Genomic DNA, 18640 nt, shown 5'->3' on the forward strand with positions numbered 1-18640 from the left:
CATCTTCAGAGTTCTAGGCCCTTCACAACCTAGGTGGTGAATCCATTCTTTTATTATGCATATGCATTTTTTCCATCACCAGTTTAGGAAACCAATCCGACTCAATCAAATATTTGAGTTGAAAGATAAAGGGATACCAACTTCACCGATAAGCCCGTGCGGACCCCCAAAAGGGTCCCAATTCCGCAGCGCGACGTTTGTACCTACACTATTGTGCCTGGTAGGTGAAACACAGCCTTGTGTGGAGATGCAGAGGGCTGTGTCGCTGGAGATGTTCCGAAATGGTCCCGTGTGTGGTCGGTGGAGAAGGTGGAGTCTCATTTATGTTCTGTTGGGTGGGTTCACTTATTACATCTAAAAAAAAATTAACAATCAGAGACTAAACCGGAAGAAAGAGTTGCCTCTGTTTTGAAGGACACATGGCATCCAAAGAGCATACAAGGAGAGACTACTTTGTTTTTATAAAGATCCCTCGTACCTTATGAGAGTCTATTTCTTCTCTCTCCTCGTTAAACATAGGAGCCTATTGTAAGATGTGAATGTACGCCGACGTGTAGACCCATTGCCGATGACAGAAAATTGTTTTAATGACTAGTGACCACTCCCCCCACAATGGATACCAAGGTACATAATAGCAAAATTAAGAAGAAAAAAAAAAATCATCAAAAAATTAAAAAAGAAAATGAAAAAGATATACAATATTAAATATACTTCTCAGTTTCTGGTTTTCCTCAAATCTTTTCATTTTTCTCCTTGGATTATGGGTAATTGTAGATTTTTTTATTTTTTGGTTTGAATTTTGAAATTACTATTTTATTGAGGGCACGAGACAGGAACGAATACAAAATACGAATATGTTCCCCTTTTCTTTTCTCCCCCACCCCACCTTTTTTTTTTTTTTTTTTTTTGAGTGTGTGTTTGGAGAATAATTTATTTAGGGGAGGAGAAGAGAAAAAGATGCCCAGTTACAAAAGTTACATGTTAAGCTAAATTATATTAATTCCCTTATTTTAATTCTTCTTTCTCCTTAGTCCTACCCCTTCTTTTCCTATTTTTATAGTACATTCTAAAAATCATCTTTTACTTACCAGAAATACTATTGTTTACATCTCAAAACTACATTTTCATAAAAAAATAAATAAATAAAATAAAGGTAAAAAGATCTCTACTTGGTAGTGTTTTCTATGTCCTCTCACATGGCACCATGAAATGATGCCTCTACTCTTTGAGTAGATACCTAGGTGTGATCCCCCATTGGCCCAGACACTTGTGTTGAAACCAATGCGACCAAGTAAAAATCTCTTGCCCATAAAATAAAATAAAGGACGAGAGAATGTTGTCTGGGCCTCTAGAGTCTGCACATGCACGTTGGCCAATGGGAGTACACGCACAAGCATCGATCTGGGCGGAATTTTCGTTGTTCCATGGGGACAGGGCGATATTGTGTAGGAATGAAACAAGATTGAGTTGGGCTAGGCTGGGCTCAACATGAGGCCTCAACCTTGGCTCGGCCCGACGTAGAATTAAGGCCAGAAATTTCCAACCTTGACCCACCCTCAAGGCTAATATATCTCAACTCAGGCCCTGTTCGGGCTCAAGGCAGGCTCGGATCATCAAGGACAAACTTTGCATCCCTAGACTATTGTGTCTAAGTGCATGAGCTACGCTAGCCACGCGACCAAGTAGCGTTCTTTTTCCCTAAAATAAAATAAAGAAACATGGCTTGGTTTCTACATGAAGATCCATCACAAGCTAAACTAGAACAAGTGAGTCTTTGGATATTTCAGTAAGACTAAAATCCATCTCTAAATAATTTTCAGTTTGAACACGCAAACTGATAGCTGCTGCTGTAACTGATTGCAGCAGAAACACTAATCACAGAATAGATATCCAAAATGACCTTTTAACACCAACAAAGTGTTGAATTGAAGAGTTGGGTTCATCCTTTCCTTCCCTTGGCTAATTAATCTATAACAATGCTAAAGAAGACCCTTTTGTCTCCTCCATTTTTTATTTTTAGAACGTGTGCAAAGATCAAAGATAGTTGAAATTGAAAGTTGACTGATGAATCCTCAATGGAATGGAAGGGGTTGTTCATTGCTGGTTCAAAGGTTGTAACCTGCGCGTTGTGGAATCCAATTCTGTCCCTGGGTAGGTACAGAAGGAGCTAGTAGTATCTCCAACAAATCAAAGACTGTGAAATGCCATCGCATTCGAGCTGCCTATCGTTGGCCCTCACTGGGTCACATCCTTCAACTTTATTTCATTTTAAAATTTACGGTAGTTGCCTCGCTCTGATATTTACGGTAGTTGCCTCGCTCTGATAGCTGTCTGAATGCTTTTTCTGAATTTAATACACCATTACGAGTCTAACGTGCCAAAGAAAATTGGAGGGAAACAAAAAAAATTTCTAAATACTCAGTCTTCACAAATTAATAATTACAGTAATTTATGGCTGCTTTGAAGGGAAGTTTTAAAGAAAGATTTAAGTTATTTAATGTTTTCCTCACTTTTTCAAGTAGGTGGTAGTGTTTTATTTGTACGGGTACCCATCAATACATATTAATAGGGTCATTTCCAAATGATTACAACTTGCAGACTTTGATTATTTGCTTATCCTTCTCTTAGAACTTTGGAAACTTCCCTTTACTTGTTTTTGCTAAATCTGATTCTTCTTCTATTTTGAGGAGATAGTGAACAGATATGGGCATTGAACACGACATGGAAAATGGTGACAGCAGACTGTCGCTGGAAGAGTTAAGAGTGCCACTTACAGGACACTCCAAAGATGAATCAACCGGTGAAGAAGAAGCAGCTTCCGGCAAAAGGAGCAAGGAATGTCGCTGGATGCTTTACTTGAGCACATTCGTCGCTGTTTGTGGTTCTTTTGAGTTTGGGGCTTGTGTGAGTGCTGAGCTTTGCCTCTTTCTTTGGTTTTGATAACAACTTGCTTGTGAATTTGGGCGACAGCAGACACCTTTAATTACAACCCACTTGGAAATCAAGCCGAGTTTCTAATTGGATGAACTAGTAGTGATAAATACAGTGAACAGAGAGGGTTAATCTTTGTATATTGACTTTCAAACTTTAAGAGTTGGTAACTATCAAAGTTTCATTCACAGAGTTCTGAAATATGTTACAGACGTGGCAAAAACAAGACTTGTTCCCTGTATTATATCCCGGACCTGACCAGTTTTGGTAGAATTTTGTTGCATTTCTGATTATCTTCCTTATTGTTCAGATGGGATATTCATCACCAACACAGTCTGCTATTAGGAAGGAGCTTAATCTATCACTGGCAGAGGTTCTTTTCATTTGATTGAATTTAATTGATCAATTATATCCTAAGCAAGTGGATTGTAAAAGTACTTCAAGACATGAAATTAAATACATCAACTGTTCCAACTTATTGACTCCAATTCTTTAATTTTTTTTGGCATGTTGGTAATGCAGTACTCACTGTTTGGCTCTATCTTGACATTTGGTGCAATGATTGGTGCAATCATGAGTGGCCTAATTGCAGATCTCATCGGTCGGAAAGGGGTAATCAAATGGAATTTCTAATGAGATCTAGTGGTGTCAAGCATTAGCCTGTATAACCCATCTTTTCTAAAGAGAGCTTGTTTCATGTCATGTTAGCAGGCAATGAGAATTTCAGCCATTTTTTGCATTGCAGGATGGCTTCCCATCTACTTTGCCAAGGTCTATCTCATTCCCAGTTCTTCACTCCTTTTTGTAATTTTGAAACCTGGATTTGCCCTTGGCTTTTATTAATATCATGACCGCAATCTACCTCTTGCCTCTTTCACAGGGAGCTTTGTCACTGGATATTGGCAGGATGTCCTTGGGATATGGAATGGGAATCTTTTCTTATGTGGTACACTTCTTCTTTTAGATTTTAGCAGTCTAATGCATTAGACAAACCTTATCAGTAATTCGCTTTTGGACATATATATTTTGTGTGGATGGCATAGTACTTTCAGTCACAAACTTAATGTGATAGTAAAATGGATGAACAGGTACCAGTGTTCATTGCTGAAATAGCGCCCAAAGATCTTCGAGGAGGCCTAACATCAGTCAATATGGTTGAGAGACCCTGTCACTCACAATTTTGATGATTCAAGTTATCAGAACATGCATGCATGAATACTGTTTCTATTTAATTATCATGTGTCACTGATCAAGATCAATGAAAAAATTACTTTGCCCTGATTTTGCAGGTTATGGTCTGCTGTGGAATCTCTATCTACTTCATTATAGGGACAGTTCTGACGTGGCGGACCTTGGCTCTAGTTGGTAATATTCATGTAGTCTAGCTAATTATTCCTTTCGCTATTCAATTACCTTAAGGACACTGAGATATTGCACAATCTTAGCACGGAAATATAAACTTGAAGAAGCATCGAAGGAATGCGTGCGATAGTGACAAAGGATTGACATGTAGTATTGTTGCAGGACTTGTCCCATGTCTTATCCTGCTTTTGGGCCTCTTTTTCATTCCAGAGTCCCCCAGATGGCTGGTATGCAATTTCAGTGAGTAACATTATTTCTACACATCCAATGAAAAACAATAATGAGTTAAAAGGGGCATAGAATATCTTGGTGGCAGGCAAAGATGGGACACCAGAAAGATTTTGTTGCTGCACTACAACAACTTCGTGGCAAGGATGTTGATATCTCTGAGGAAGCAGCGGACATTGTGGTTTTTTTCAACTCTAAGATACTAATACACTTTTGAACTGTAATATGACTTCTATAAGAAATAAATGTGATGAGGGGCTATATACAATTCTATGCAGGATTATGTGGAAACTATTCGAAAGCTCCCTAAACCCAAAATGGTGGATTTGTTTCAAAGAAGATACTTGCGCTCACTCATTGTAAATATATTTCTAACTCAAATACTAGTTACAAAAACCTGTATTGAATTATAAATTGATTTCCTAACTTTTGATGATATATTGTCTTCCTTTTTCTGAAATTTAAATTTTGATGATCAGATTGCAGTTGGACTAATGCTCTTTCAACAACTTGGGGGAATCACAGGAGTCTCCTTTTACGTGAGCGAGGTTTTTGTAACTGCAGGTACAGAAGGACTAGCTTAAAATAATTTCTCTAGAAGCATGGATTAAGGTATCGGTATTAGGGACTAGAATGGTCTCACAGCTAAAATGGATCATGGATTGATCAATCCAACTCAACCAACACTTCCTGAGATTCAGATACAGCTATTACTGTCTAAATTTAGTCAATATCACCTATAAATACTGCTTGTGCTGGTAAAAGGAAGCCTATAAAAATACTATAATATCATTAAAATGTAAAATGGATCATGGACCAGCCAATCCTACAGTTCAGATTGAACTAGTGGCAGTTGATACCAGTATGGATTGGGTGATCTGCGCAATCCTACACTGATACATGAACCTTGGAGAAGTGAGAGGCTGACAGCCTTTTGACAAATATAGACACTCTGCTTTGCTTTCGATACAGCTGAGTTATAGTTTCAAGTCAGACCTTTATGCTCTTAAAATCTTTTGGAATACCTCTTCCAATCTTATTTTGGGAAGCTCAAAATCAATTTGTAAAAGTTTCCCATTTTTCTGGGAATGTATCAAAACCAACACTTTGAGATTTTTCTTTTCCCCAGTATTTGGGTGAAGTAACCAGTATTTATATCATTTTTTTGTTTGTGTGTGTGCAAATAATTAGATATGCTGATTATCATTGTATCTGTAATCTCTCAGGATTTCCTGCCGCTGTTGGCACTGTATCTTATGCTTGTCTTCAGGTGCTCAACTCTCTCTCCTTTAATGCCCCTTGAAATTTGGACCTCTGTCCATAGAATTGATTTAGATGACCCTGTTTTGCAGATTATAATAACTATATTGTGTGCAATCTTGATGGATAAAGCTGGAAGAAGATTCCTTCTACTGGTATGAACTGATATAGAATGCCCTGGGTGGATATTCTTATTGCACAATTCCTTTTCATGGATATAAGTTGTTCTATTTGTCATTTTAGGTTTCTGCTGCGGGGCTGGTGATAGGCTGCATACTAGTTGGGACTTCCTTTTATCTAAAGGTAATTGCCAACTACCAACCTTAATCACTTTCAAGGCCTTGGTTTCTAGTAATCTAAAGCCTGCAGATGCTTTTGTGAATCAGGTCCAAGAATCGGCACCTACAGTAGCCCCTCTACTTGCTGTAATTGGAATGATGGTAATGAAAAGTAGTCTGAAAATATTAAAATTATTAGAAAATACTGTTATTATTTCTTGCACAGAAACTTATTTTTCTTGTTTTTTTCATCTTGTTATCTGGGTTTCAATTTTGCCTATGCTTGATATATAAATGCAGGTATATATAGGATCTTTCTCAGCAGGAATGGGAGTTACTCCTTGGGTTATAATGTCTGAGGTACTTTGATATTTGCAAAACCCATAATTCCTACCTGCACCATTTCTGTGCATTGGATCATGCCATTGCTTTTGTTTGCAGATTTTCCCAATAAATGTTAAAGGAACAGCTGGCAGCTTGTCGACATTGGTGAACTGGATTGGGGCATGGGCTGTTTCTTATGCCTTCAACTTTCTAATGAGTTGGAGCTCCTATGGTAATGTGAAGTGATATCTTTTCCAGTTTAAGGAAAAGAGAATTTTAGTTGAGAATTTCAAAGTGGAAGTCAAGTTTGCCTGTGGATATCAAAATATTTCTTTTTGCCATGTCTTTTTGTGTTTTCTATGGTAGGACCTCAATTGATGTGTTACAGCAACCATAATAAACTTATTTTTGGCTACTTATTGGTGTGATTGTGTGGTTTTCAGGTACTTTTTTCATCTTCGCAGCAATTAATGTAATAGCTATCCTGTTCGTGGCCAAGTTAGTGCCCGAAACAAAGGGACGAACGCTGGAGCAAATTCAGGCTGCCATTAACACTGCCTAGGGAAACAATGAAAAGTGGAGGGGTTTAAGACACAGAAAAAAGTTGGAGTTCCCTCAAGAAGCCATTGTCTGAATTCTTGACAACGTGCTGTTTTGTATTGTACCTTTTTTATCTTTGTATAGATTGTATAGAAGGATAAAAAAGGACAAAAAACTGTCCCTGGAAAGAGTTGAGGCTAGTGGCAATGAAGAAAAAGTTTAAAAAAAAAAGAAGAAGTTTCTACACTTCACCATTTTGAACTTGCTTGTGATTAACATGATAGTCTTGTTTTCTTTAATAACAAGTTGCACCATTAGAATCAGCGGCATCAACAAACCACTGTACAATGCAATGCAGCAACCTAAAGTAGAAGTTTAAGTGGCTATCATGGAGATGCTCACTAGAAACGATCCCCCTTCCTCCCCCCTCCTCCCACTTCGTTCCTGACTTTTCTTTTGCTCTTCCCAACACATTCTCCCCCATCTCATCACTTTCCTTTTTTCCTTCCTCTTCCCTAGATTGGATTTAGCATATCCCAGGGCCTGACAGTATTTATTTGGGGTACCCTTCTGAATTCAACCTCTTGGACGCCTTCCTTTATTCCCTTCTGTCTCCTTTTCATTTCCGCTTCCCTTGTCTTCCTCCTTTGCTTTTTGGTTTATTGTGGCCTTATTTGCCGAGCTGCAGATACCTCTGGTGCTTATCTTTGCTCTTTGCTTTTCTTTTTACTGTCCTTATTGGCAACGTTGATCTGTTTCTTCTTGTTTATACTGTGTATTTTCTCTTTTGCTCTGAATTAGAGTGTTATTGTGTGCCGTTCTTCTTTTTCCGGCTTTCTTTGCTATGTAATTACTGTCGTCCCTATTGGTGACGTTAATCGGGTTTCGTTTTGCCTCTGCGGTGTTGCTTTCTTTCTTGTGCTATGAACTAAAGCGTTGGGGAATCCTTTTCCTTTTAACTTCCTTTCTTTTGGTTTTTTTATTTGCTTAACTTTTGTTTTCTTTTCCATGGATGATAGGAACTGTGAAAGGGAGGAAGATGGTACATGAGCAAGGAGAAACTGTAGAGTTCCAGTTTCTTTTCTCCTAATTCAATCAATTCTGATTGGGCATTATTGTTCTTCTAGTTTTCTTCAAAACTTTCAAAGTTTTGAAATCTTCTTGGTCATTTGACTCCATCTAGAGAATCTAGTACATATGGTAATAGTGAAATGGATCCCAGACCTAAAACTGTCGATATCAAACAAATCCCACTTCAGGATTTTCAACCATAGGTAGCTATTAACAAATTTTTTCCAATAGATGCACTAGAAATAGGAAAAAGCAGGCAAAGAATTCACTAAATAGCAACATGAAATAGAAGCACCAGAAATAAGATAAGCCAATCATATGCTCAGAGAAAAATTGCATCATATCAAAATGTCGAGACTCTAGACATACTAAAGATAAAGCAGGCAAAGAATTCACTTAGTTAGTAGCAACATGAAATACCTCATTCAGCCATATGTACCAGGGCTTCGGCAAAATGGAATCACCTGCTGGCAAAATAGCTGCGATCAGGATCTGGGGGAATGCAAATCTAGGGCTTCGGCAAAATGGAAAGGCCAAAATCGTTAAGAAATGATGATTAATCCCTCTACCGGCTACTCTTCCCTCTTATATCAAGAGGAAATTTCATAATTCGATCACCGGCTAAACAGATCGAACTGTTCAACTTGAGATTTATAAACCATAAAGTAAGAAAGTGAGAAAGAAACAGAGAAACAGATATAAAACGCTATATGTATAAACATCGGATGTCTTAACAAACACTTCAATATAGGAAGAAGGATCACCGGTAAAGGGATAGACATCTAACCTACGGAGAAGAATCGCCAGAAAAACAGCTCTTTCCCAACCAAAACCAGAGATCTCAACCTTCGTTCCTCGATGCCAAAGAAGTTTTTTTTTTTTTTTTTTTTAAATTTTCAATATGTTACTTTACTATCCGATCCGGTAAAGGGTAGTGGATTAGCCGGTTTACCCTTAACTTATTCAACGGTTAAGATTTACATTTAAATCTCAACGGCTGAGATTTAACCGTTGCGTTTAATTGTGTGTTTATAGCTAGCACTACGACATTTTTTCCTGAAGTGTTGAATTGAAGAGTTGGGTTCATCCTTTCCTTTCCTTGGCTAATCTATAACAAAGCTAAAGACCCTTTTGTGTCCTCCATTTTTGTTAGAACTTGTGCAAAGATCAAACAAAGATAGTTGACATTGAAAGTTGACTGATGAATCCGCAATGGAATGGAAGGGGTTGTTCATTGTTGGTTCAAAGCTTGTAACCTGTGCGTTGTGGAATCCAATCGGACCTAGCTCCTGTCCAATTGTGGTGGGAGTTGGACAGTCCACTTGGAAATAAGGGTGTCAATTGGGACGGTTCCTGGTATTTGGGATGGGACGGGACGGTACTGGTACCAAAAATGCCAATTTCAGTACCGTCCCATTTAGTTAACTGGACCAAACCTAGATCCCAGTCCCGATTACTAGCGGGATGGGACGGTACCGGTTCTTAAACGGTTCTAGGCACTGTAGAAAAAGAGAGAAAAAATTTAATTTTTTCTAACAATGCGGGTTTATTAGTGTTGTGGAATTTTTTCACTATCATGAAATCTAAGTTGTCTACTGTTTTTTGTAAAGCCACTTTAATTATGAAATCATAGTTTTACTTCTTCAAACTCCCTAAGATCACATGTAATAAGCTTCTCATTTTTTTAAATCTAGAGAAGTCCTACAAAATGGAAGAATCCCATTATGTTTCCTCTTTGATTTTCCCAAACAAAACTTTATTTATCACACATGTCAAATGGTAGTCTGGTACAAATTACGAAGTGCAAAAAGGAAGAACCTGGTAGATGCAGTTGGTCGAGGGAGGAGGGAGGAGGGAGTAGCATTGTAGCCGATTCTATGAGGAGAGACTTCAAGCTACGGCTATTGACCTGTTGTTCCTCTTCGTATTCAAAAGGCACTTAGTGAAACCCTAATGAGTCGTAATTCTTATACCCTTTTTTTATTTATTTTAAAAATGATCTTATATACTCTTTCTTTTTAAGCGGTACTAGTAGTTTCGGTACCATCCGGTACCTAATTGGTATTTCCGCACTAGTACCGTTGGAAATCCCGTCCCAGAACCGTCCCGTCCCATTTATCATTCGGTACCAAAATCAGATACCAATACCGTCCCATTTACTAATGGAACAGTCTGGTACCGGGTTTTAGCGGGACCGTATTGGGACGGTTCCCTGTTTCGGTCCCAAATTGACACCCTTACTTGGAAACCACCCCACCCATGTTTTTGCTGTCATTTAGCAAGGTGGGGTTGGACGCTCCAACGAGAATTCCCGCCATGGCTGGACAGAATTCTTTTCCAATCCAATCCTATTAGATAAGTACGAATTTAGCTAGTCTCTGGGGAGCCCAGCACGCCCAGGGTGCTGCCAGCCGTTGGGCTGTGTTGCACACATCCCTAGGCATGTGCCAAGATATGTGCGGCACAGCTCAACCACTTGATGCCCCTAGGCGTTGGGCTCCCTGGAGACGACCCTGATCCGGTAAGTACAGTGAAAGTATCTCCAATGTTCTATCACCAACAAGTACGGGTGTCAATGGGCCGGGCTTGCTCTAAACCCTAGCCCAACCCTAGGGATCATAAACTCGGCCCAAACCCAACCCGGCCCTGCCAGGGCCTACAATCTCTCAACCCAGGCCCAGCCCTACCAGGGTATACCCTAACCCGGCCCGACCCTGATTGACCCTGATTGGACAGGGCCGGGCAAGATTGACCACCCTGAATGGTATTTGTCCTACTTGTTTCTTTAATCTTGTCAGTACTACCCAGATAGTTAGCAGCTATTTCAGATATATTTGTTCTGGACCTATTGTATAAAAATTGGTAGAAAATGATGAAAATCAAAACGAAATATCAAATACCCACTAGAGAACTTGGACCAAAGCAACTCCAGAACACCAAAAAGGATTAGAACTCATAAAAATGGTCTTGTTTCTCCTGTTTAGTTAATTTTGATGTTACTTTACGACAAGTTGAAGGAATAGAGGAACAACCTATTGTTTTTTTTTTTTTTTTTTAATCTTAAATCCCAAAAACCCTTACAGTTCACCAAGCACAATTAAAGAGATTCCTTCCCTTATCCTCCCTTCTCCCTTCAATTAGGTGCTGGAGAAAACCACATGGTTGCCCAATGGTGAAACCTTTCCGCCATTAGCAATTAGGTGACTCCTCCGTCCCTCAAATATTGATCAAGAAAAGAGAGAGAGGGGAGGAACAAAGAGACTTACAAACTTCTTTTCGAAGATAAGTTTCATTTGCTAGATGATGGTTGGGAGGTATGAGACTGCAGGTCTTAACAATTTATAGTTAGGAGGTTGTCTTTTTGGGAAGTATTCATAGAAAGAAAAATGAAAAAAAAATAAAATGAAAGAGACAGAAAAGAAGTAAAATCTACAAAGAGATAAAGGGAAAAAAAGAATCACAGAACAAAAAATATAATTAAAACTAAAGGGGTTTAGCACAACATAGCGAGACCTATTTCAATACAGTAGCTCTGGTTTCATGCTTGCAGAACTTCCCTGAAAACCAAGGTTCTGTGGTGGGGATTCTAAAGGGATTTGCTAGGTAGGGTTCCTCCCATTTCTGTTATTAGTTCAAAGCTTAAACAAAGGTTGGGTGGTTGCGTGAGAGAGAGAGAGCTGAAGGCTTAAAGGTATTCAACGAAGCTCAAAGGAGAGTAGGAGACCGAAGGAAGCATCTGCGGCTGAGCCTTTAGCGATTAGAGATATTCAGATTTAGGGTTTGGGCATTTGGCTCTACACAATGGCTTGATAGGGAATACCATTGTATATATATTTTTTTTAATTAATGCTATAATACAGGGCCGGACTAGGCCGGGCCAGGCTCAGCCCGAGGCCTTAACCCAGGCTCGAGACCCGGCCCTGCCAAGATCATGAAAATATTAAACCCAAACCTGCCCTACAGATTGAAAAACCGAACCCAGGCTCTGTCCGGGCTCAGGGCTGATTAGGACGGGCTCGAGCTAAACGGGTTTTTTTGACACCCCTACCAACAAGTCAAAGACTGTGTCCAATCGTATCGGGTAGGTACAGTAGATATTATTATCAAAAAAAAAAAAGGTAGGTACACTAGAAGTATCTCCAATCTTCTATCACCAACAAGTCAAAGACTGAAAAGCCATCGGCATTCGAGCTGCCTATCATTGGCCCTTACTGGGTCACATCCTTCACTTTATACCACTTTAAAATGTACGGTTGATATCTGAATGCACTTTATTCATTTAATACAACCAGTACATGTCTTACTCGCCAAAGAAAATTAGAGATAAAGATGATAGACTCCGTTCTCTTACTAAACTCTCTTACCAAACTTTCTTACCAGACAGCTAGCCTACAGTCTCTTAAAAACAGATGTAATCTTTTCTATGTTCTACAATAATATAACTTTTCTCTTTTGCCCATAAAAACCAAAAAAAAACTTGCAGACTTTGATTATTTGCTTAGCCTTTCTCTTGAAACTTTGGAAGCTTCCCTTTACTTGTTTTTGCCAAATCTGATTCTTCTTCAATTTTTTTAAGGAGATAGATAGTAAACAAATATGAGCACTGAACAGGACATGGAACATGGTGACAACAGATTGTTGCTGGAAGAGTTAAGAGTGCCACTTAAAGGACACTCCAAGGATGAATCAACCTGTGAAAATGAAGCAGCTTCCGGCAAAAGGAATAAGGAATGTTACTGGATGCTTTACTTTAGCACATTCGTCGCTGTTTGTGGTGCTTTTGAGTATGGGGCATGTGTAAGTGCTGAGCCTTACCTCTTTCTTTGGTTTTGATAACAACTTGCTTGTGAATTTGGGCGAAAAAAGAAACCCTGAATAACAATCCATTTGGAAATCAAGCCGAGTTTCAAATTGGCTGAACTAGTAGTGATAAAAACAGTGACCAGAGGAGGTTAATCTTTGTATATTAACTTTCAAACTTTAAGAGTTGGTAACTATCAAAGTTTCATTCACAGAGTTCTGAAATATGTTACAGACTTGGCAAAAACAAGACTTGTTCCCTGTATTATATCCCGGACCTGACCAGTTTTGGTAGAATTTTGTTGCATTTCTGATTATCTTCCTTATTGTTCAGATGGGATATTCATCACCAACACAGTCTGCTATTACGAAGGAGCTTAATCTATCAGTGGCAGAGGTTCTTTTCATTTGATTGAATTTAATTGATCAATTATATTCTAAGCAAGTGGATTGTAAAAGCACTTCAAGACAAGAAATTAAATACATCAACTGTTCAACTTATTGACTCCAATTCCTGTTTTTTTTTTTTTTTGGGAATGTTGGTAATGCAGTACTCAATGTATGGCTCTATCTTGACATTTGGTGCAATGTTTGGTGCAATCATGAGTGGCCTAATTGCAGATTTCATCGGTCGGAAAGGGGTAATCAAAAGGAATTTCTAATGAGATCTAGTGGTGTCAAGCATTAGCCTGTATAACCCATCTTTTCTAAAGAGAGCTTGTTTCATGTCATGTTAGCAGGCAATGAGAATTTCAGCCATTTTTTGCATTGTAGGATGGCTTCCCATCTACTTTGCCAAGGTCTATCTAATTCCCAGTTCTTCACTCCTTTTGCAATTTTGAAACCTGGATTTCCCCCTTGCCTTTTATTAATATCATGACCGCAATCTACCTCTTGACTCTTCCACAGGGAGCTTTGTCACTGAATATTGGCAGGATGTCCTTGGGATATGGAATGGGAATCTTTTCTTATGTGGTACACTTCTTCTTTTAGATTTTAGCAGTCTAATGCATTAGACAAACCATTTCAGTAATTCGCTTTTGGACATAGATATTTTGTGTGGATGACATAGTACTTTCAGTTACAAACTTAATGTGATAGTAAAATGGATGAACAGGTACCAGTGTTCATTGCTGAAATTGCGCCCAGAGATCTTCGAGGAGGCCTAACAGCAGTCAATATGGTTGAGAGACCCTGTCACTCAAAATTTTGATAAGATTCAAATTATCAGAACATGCATACTGTTTCTATTTTAATATCATGTGTCACTGATCAATGAAAATTTTACTTTGCCCTGATTTTGCAGGTTATGGTCTGCTGTGGAATCTCCATCTACTTCATTATAGGGATAGTTCTGACATGGCGGACCTTGGCTCTAGTTGGTAATATTCATGTAGTCTAGCTAATTAATCCTTTCACTATTCAATTACCTTAAGGATTCTAAGATATTGCAAAATCTTAGCACGGAAATATAAACTTGAAGAAGCATGGAAGGAATGCCATAGTGACAAAGGATTGACATGTAGTATTGTTGCAGGAATTGTCCCATGTCTTATCCTGCTTTTGGGCATCTTTTTCATTCCAGAGTCCCCCAGATGGCTGGTATGCAATTTCAGTAACATTATTTCAACACATCCAATGAAAAACAATAATGAGTTAAAAGGGCATAGAATATCTTGGTGGCAGGCAAAGATGGGACGCCAGAAAGATTTTGTTGCTGCTCTACAACAACTTCGTGGCAAGGATGTTGATATCTATGAGGAAGCAGCGGACATTATGGTTTTTTTTCAACTCTAAGATACTAATACACTTTTGAACTGTAATATGACTTCTATAAGAAATAAATGTGATGAGGGGCTATACAATTCTATGCAGGATTATGTGGAAACTATTCAAAAGCTCCCTAAAGCCAAAATGGTGGATTTGTTTCAAAGAAGATACTTGCGCTCACTCATTGTAAATATATTTCTAACTCAAATACTAGTTACAAAAACCTGTGTTGAATTATAAATTGATTTCCTAACTTTTGATGTTAAATTGTCTTCCTTTTTCTGAAATTTAAATTTTGATAAATAAATAATTTCGATGATCAGATTGCAGTTGGACTAATGCTCTTTCAACAACTTGGGGGAATCACAGGAGTCTCCTTTTACGTGAGCGAGGTTTTTGTAACTGCAGGTACAGAAGGTCTAGCTTAAAATAATTTCTCTAGAAGCATGGACTAAGGTATCGGTATTAGGGACTAGAATGGTCTCACAGCTAAAATGGATCATGGATTGATCAATCCTACTCAACCAACACTTCCTGAGATTCAGATACAGCTAGTACTGTCTAAATTTAGTCAATATCACCTATAAATACTGCTTGTGCTGGTAAAGGGAAGCCTATAAAAATAATACAATATCATTAAAATGTACAATGGATCACGGACCGGCCAACCCTACTGTTCAGATTGGACTAGTGGCAGTTGATATACCAGTATGGATTGGGTGATCTGCACTGATACACTAACCTTGGAGAAGAGAGAGGCTGGCATCATTTTAACACATATAGACACTCCGCTTTGCTTTCGATAGAGCTGAGCTATAGTTTCAAGTCAGACCTTTATGCTCTTCAAAGCTTTTGGAACACTTATTCCAATTTTATATTGGGAAGCTCTAATCAATTTGTAGAAGTTTTCTTGGAAAGGTTTCCCATTTTTCTGGGAATGTATCAAGAACCAAACTTTGAGATTTTTCTTTTCCTCAGTATTTGGGTGAAGTAACCAGTATTTATTTCATTTATTTTGTGTCTGCAAGTAATTAGATATGCTGATTATCATTGTATCTGTAATCTCTCAGGATTTTCTGCTGATGTTGGCACTGTATCTTATGCTATTCTTCAGGTGCTCAACTCTCTCTCCTTTAATGCTCCTTAAAATTTGGACCTCTGTCCATAGAATTGATTTAGATGACCCTGTTTTGCAGGTTATAGTAACTATATTGTGTGCAATCCTGATGGATAAAGCTGGAAGAAGACTCCTTCTACTGGTATGACGTGATATAAAATGACCTGGGTAGATATTCTTATTGCAGAATTCCTTCACGGATATAAGTTGTTACGTTTGTCATTTTAGGTTTCTGCTTCGGGGCAGGTCATAGGCTCCATACTAGTTGGGACTTCCTTTTATCTGACGGTAATTGCCAAACTACCAACCTTAATCACTTTCAAGGCCTTGGTTTCTAGTAATCTAAAGCCTGGAGATGCTTTTGTGAATCAGGTCCAAGAATTGGCACCTACAGTAGCCCCTCTACTTGCTGTAATTGGAATGATGGTAATGAAAGTAGTCTGTGCAAATATTAAAATTATTAGAAAATACTGATTATTTGTTGCACAGACTTATTTTTCTTGTTTTTTCCCCTTGTTATCTGGGTTTCAATTTTGCCTATTCTTGCTTTATAAATGCAGGTATATATAGGATCTTTCTCATCAGGAATGGGAGTTACCCCTTGGGTTATAATGTCTGAGGTACTTCAATATTTGCAAAACCCATAATTCCTACCTGCAACATTTCTGTGCATTGGATCATGCCATTGCTTTTGGTTGCAGATTTTCCCAATAAATGTTAAAGGAACAGCTGGCAGCTTGGCGACATTGATGAACTGGATTGGGGCATGGGCAGTTTCTTATTCCTTCAACTTCCTAATGAGTTGGAGCTCTTATGGTAAGGTGAAGTGATATCTATTCCAGTTTAAGGAAAAGAGAATTTTAGTTGAGAATTTCAAAGTGGAAGTCAAGTTTGCCTGTGGATATCAAAATATTTCTTTTTGCCATGTCTATTTGTGTTTTCTATGGTAGGACCTCAATTGATGTGTTACAGCAACCATAATAACCTTATTTTGGGCTACCTATTGGTGTGGTTGTATGGTTTTCAGGTACTTTTTCCATCTTCGCAGCAGTTAATGTAATAGCTATCCTGTTTGTGGCCAAGTTAGTGCCCGAAACAAAGGGACGAACGCTGGAGCAAATTCAGGCTGCCATTAACACTGCCTAGGGAAACAATGAAAAGTGGAGGGGTTTAAGACACAGAAAAAAATTGGAGTTCCCTCAAGAAGCCATTGTCTGAATTCTTGACAGCCTGTTGTTTTGCATTGTATCTTTTTATTTTTATTTATTTTTTTTAATTTTTTATTTTTTTTTAATCTTTGTATAGATTAGGACAAAAAAGGAATAAAAACTGTACTTGTGTTTCCCTGTTTTCCGTTCTAAATCCAGGAATGTATATATCTTTCAGGCAAAGAAGATTCAACTCCGGCCTTGGTAATCCAAGGACTTTAGTCAAAATTGATGAAACAAAGATGGAAGATTGAAACAAATTTCAAATTCAAATAAGCTTTCCTCTTATCATTAAACGATGAACATTGTAAACACCTCCTAAGAGGATTTGCAGAAAGAATACTATTCTACTTAAACTTCAATCCTACCTTGATTAGGAACTAACCTAATGGATTGAATGTATTATGGAACCTAATTAGGCTGATTACATTTACTTTAAACTAGCCCTCGGTTAGGTGTTTAAACATATTATGAGATGCTAATTGATCTAATGTTTTATTGAAGCTTTTAACTAACTTATATCAATTAATTATCCTATGTTAGATAGCCAAGTATGTGCTAATTACATTAAATGTGCTAAGAGTTTTAAGGTTATAGTATATATATACTAAGTAACATGATACATTTTACTAATCTATAGTATATATTAAGTATGTATATGTATCTAAATTCTATACCGTACTAGAATGTATGGAATTTAACAAAGCTAGATTAAGCATGTAAATTAGTCTAATTACACTAAGCATGCAATAAATTTAAAACTAAACTAATAATGTCAATTTATATAAACTTTACATTATGAGATGGCAAAATATGCTAGTTTAATCAAAGACAACCAAACTAAATATTTATGGCAAACATGATGAAGAATTACATTACTTTAATCTAGAATTAAATCCTAATTATGTTATAAGAAGTGTAGACTGACTTGTGGGCCAGCCAGAACCCAAAATTGGTCCAATTAAATTGACTTGGAATGATCTCCTTGAAGTGGACTGAGTTCCACTGATTTGAATTAGATTTAATTGAATCTTATCTACAGGAAGTGAGTCCATTGGAGTTCAATTGATGTGAACAATAATAGCACATACACCAGGGTTACTTAATTAGTAGATTTTGCACTCAAAGCCCAAGTGTGTCCTCCCCACACATGACATGGTTCCAACCAATACCGACAAAGGCTAATGACCGAATCGCATTGCCACTCGAATCCAAAACTGAATCAATTCCCCGAATCAGAATATGGTTAAAACCCCGTCGATCCCATATAGCTAAAACCAGTATCGATCCGAAAGCCAATACCCAAATCAGGATTCAATTTCAACCCTATCCATTGCAGCTCAAATAAGCCACTGACTAATTATCCAAGCCCAAAGGGCTGGGCCTAAATCATAGATTGATCCAAGTCCAGGCCTGTAAGACCAAAGAAACTAATTGATAACAAATTAAACCTCATTCTTGATTCTGATTGGACCCAAAGGAGACCGTGCAATTTGAATTCAGTCTCAGCAAGCATCTAATGGTTTGGTTCGTAACCTTGTGATGATTTAGTCAAATCCAATTCTTCAATTGATTAAAATAATATAACTTACCTATGTCTACCAATTAGTTTCATTTGAACCCAAAGGATCCCCCTGATCAATGCGTAAAGCCAAAACCAGAAAATTTTAAAATTCGGGTAAGCTTATGCCGAATCCGCAATGACCCATGCCTGAAATTCAGGGACCCACTGGGCCCAAAACAAAAACCCT

At 38.0% G+C, this 18640-nt stretch overlaps 1 protein-coding gene across 11 annotated transcripts in view; it reads left to right on the plus strand.

The window, feature by feature from the left end:
- LOC122667035 (sugar transporter ERD6-like 7) overlaps nt 1-16926 on the plus strand; it is a 43053-nt gene extending 26127 nt beyond the window's left edge. Inside the window, exons 1-18 of one of the 11 annotated variants that reach the window (XM_043863202.1) lie at nt 2576-2904; nt 3242-3304; nt 3454-3543; nt 3643-3702; nt 3812-3877; nt 4020-4085; nt 4221-4296; nt 4456-4520; nt 14481-14573; nt 14670-14750; nt 14888-14972; nt 15635-15678; nt 15761-15823; nt 15910-15969; nt 16054-16107; nt 16242-16301; nt 16383-16497; nt 16709-16926. In XM_043863202.1, the coding sequence (XP_043719137.1) occupies nt 2704-2904; nt 3242-3304; nt 3454-3543; nt 3643-3702; nt 3812-3877; nt 4020-4085; nt 4221-4296; nt 4456-4520; nt 14481-14573; nt 14670-14750; nt 14888-14972; nt 15635-15678; nt 15761-15823; nt 15910-15969; nt 16054-16107; nt 16242-16301; nt 16383-16497; nt 16709-16827 (1461 nt within the window). In that variant the 5' untranslated portion in view covers nt 2576-2703 and the 3' untranslated portion in view covers nt 16828-16926. Of the gene's footprint in view, nt 1-2575; nt 2905-3241; nt 3305-3453; nt 3544-3642; nt 3703-3811; nt 3878-4019; nt 4086-4220; nt 4297-4455; nt 4521-4609; nt 4703-4799; nt 4881-5000; nt 5086-5747; nt 5792-5873; nt 5937-6024; nt 6085-6167; nt 6222-6359; nt 6420-6500; nt 6616-6826; nt 7088-13349; nt 13436-13534; nt 13595-13703; nt 13770-13911; nt 13978-14100; nt 14177-14331; nt 14397-14480; nt 14574-14669; nt 14751-14887; nt 14973-15634; nt 15679-15760; nt 15824-15909; nt 15970-16053; nt 16108-16241; nt 16302-16382; nt 16498-16708 lie in introns of those variants that run through there. The other 10 variants (XM_043863201.1, XM_043863199.1, XM_043863200.1 and 7 more) reach the window with 10 other exon arrangements.
- Nucleotides 16927-18640: the final 1714 nt, after the last annotated feature.

The sequence above is a fragment of the Telopea speciosissima genome, chromosome 7, assembly GCF_018873765.1.
Source record: "Telopea speciosissima isolate NSW1024214 ecotype Mountain lineage chromosome 7, Tspe_v1, whole genome shotgun sequence".
In the NCBI taxonomy this organism is placed as follows: domain Eukaryota; kingdom Viridiplantae; phylum Streptophyta; class Magnoliopsida; order Proteales; family Proteaceae; genus Telopea; species Telopea speciosissima.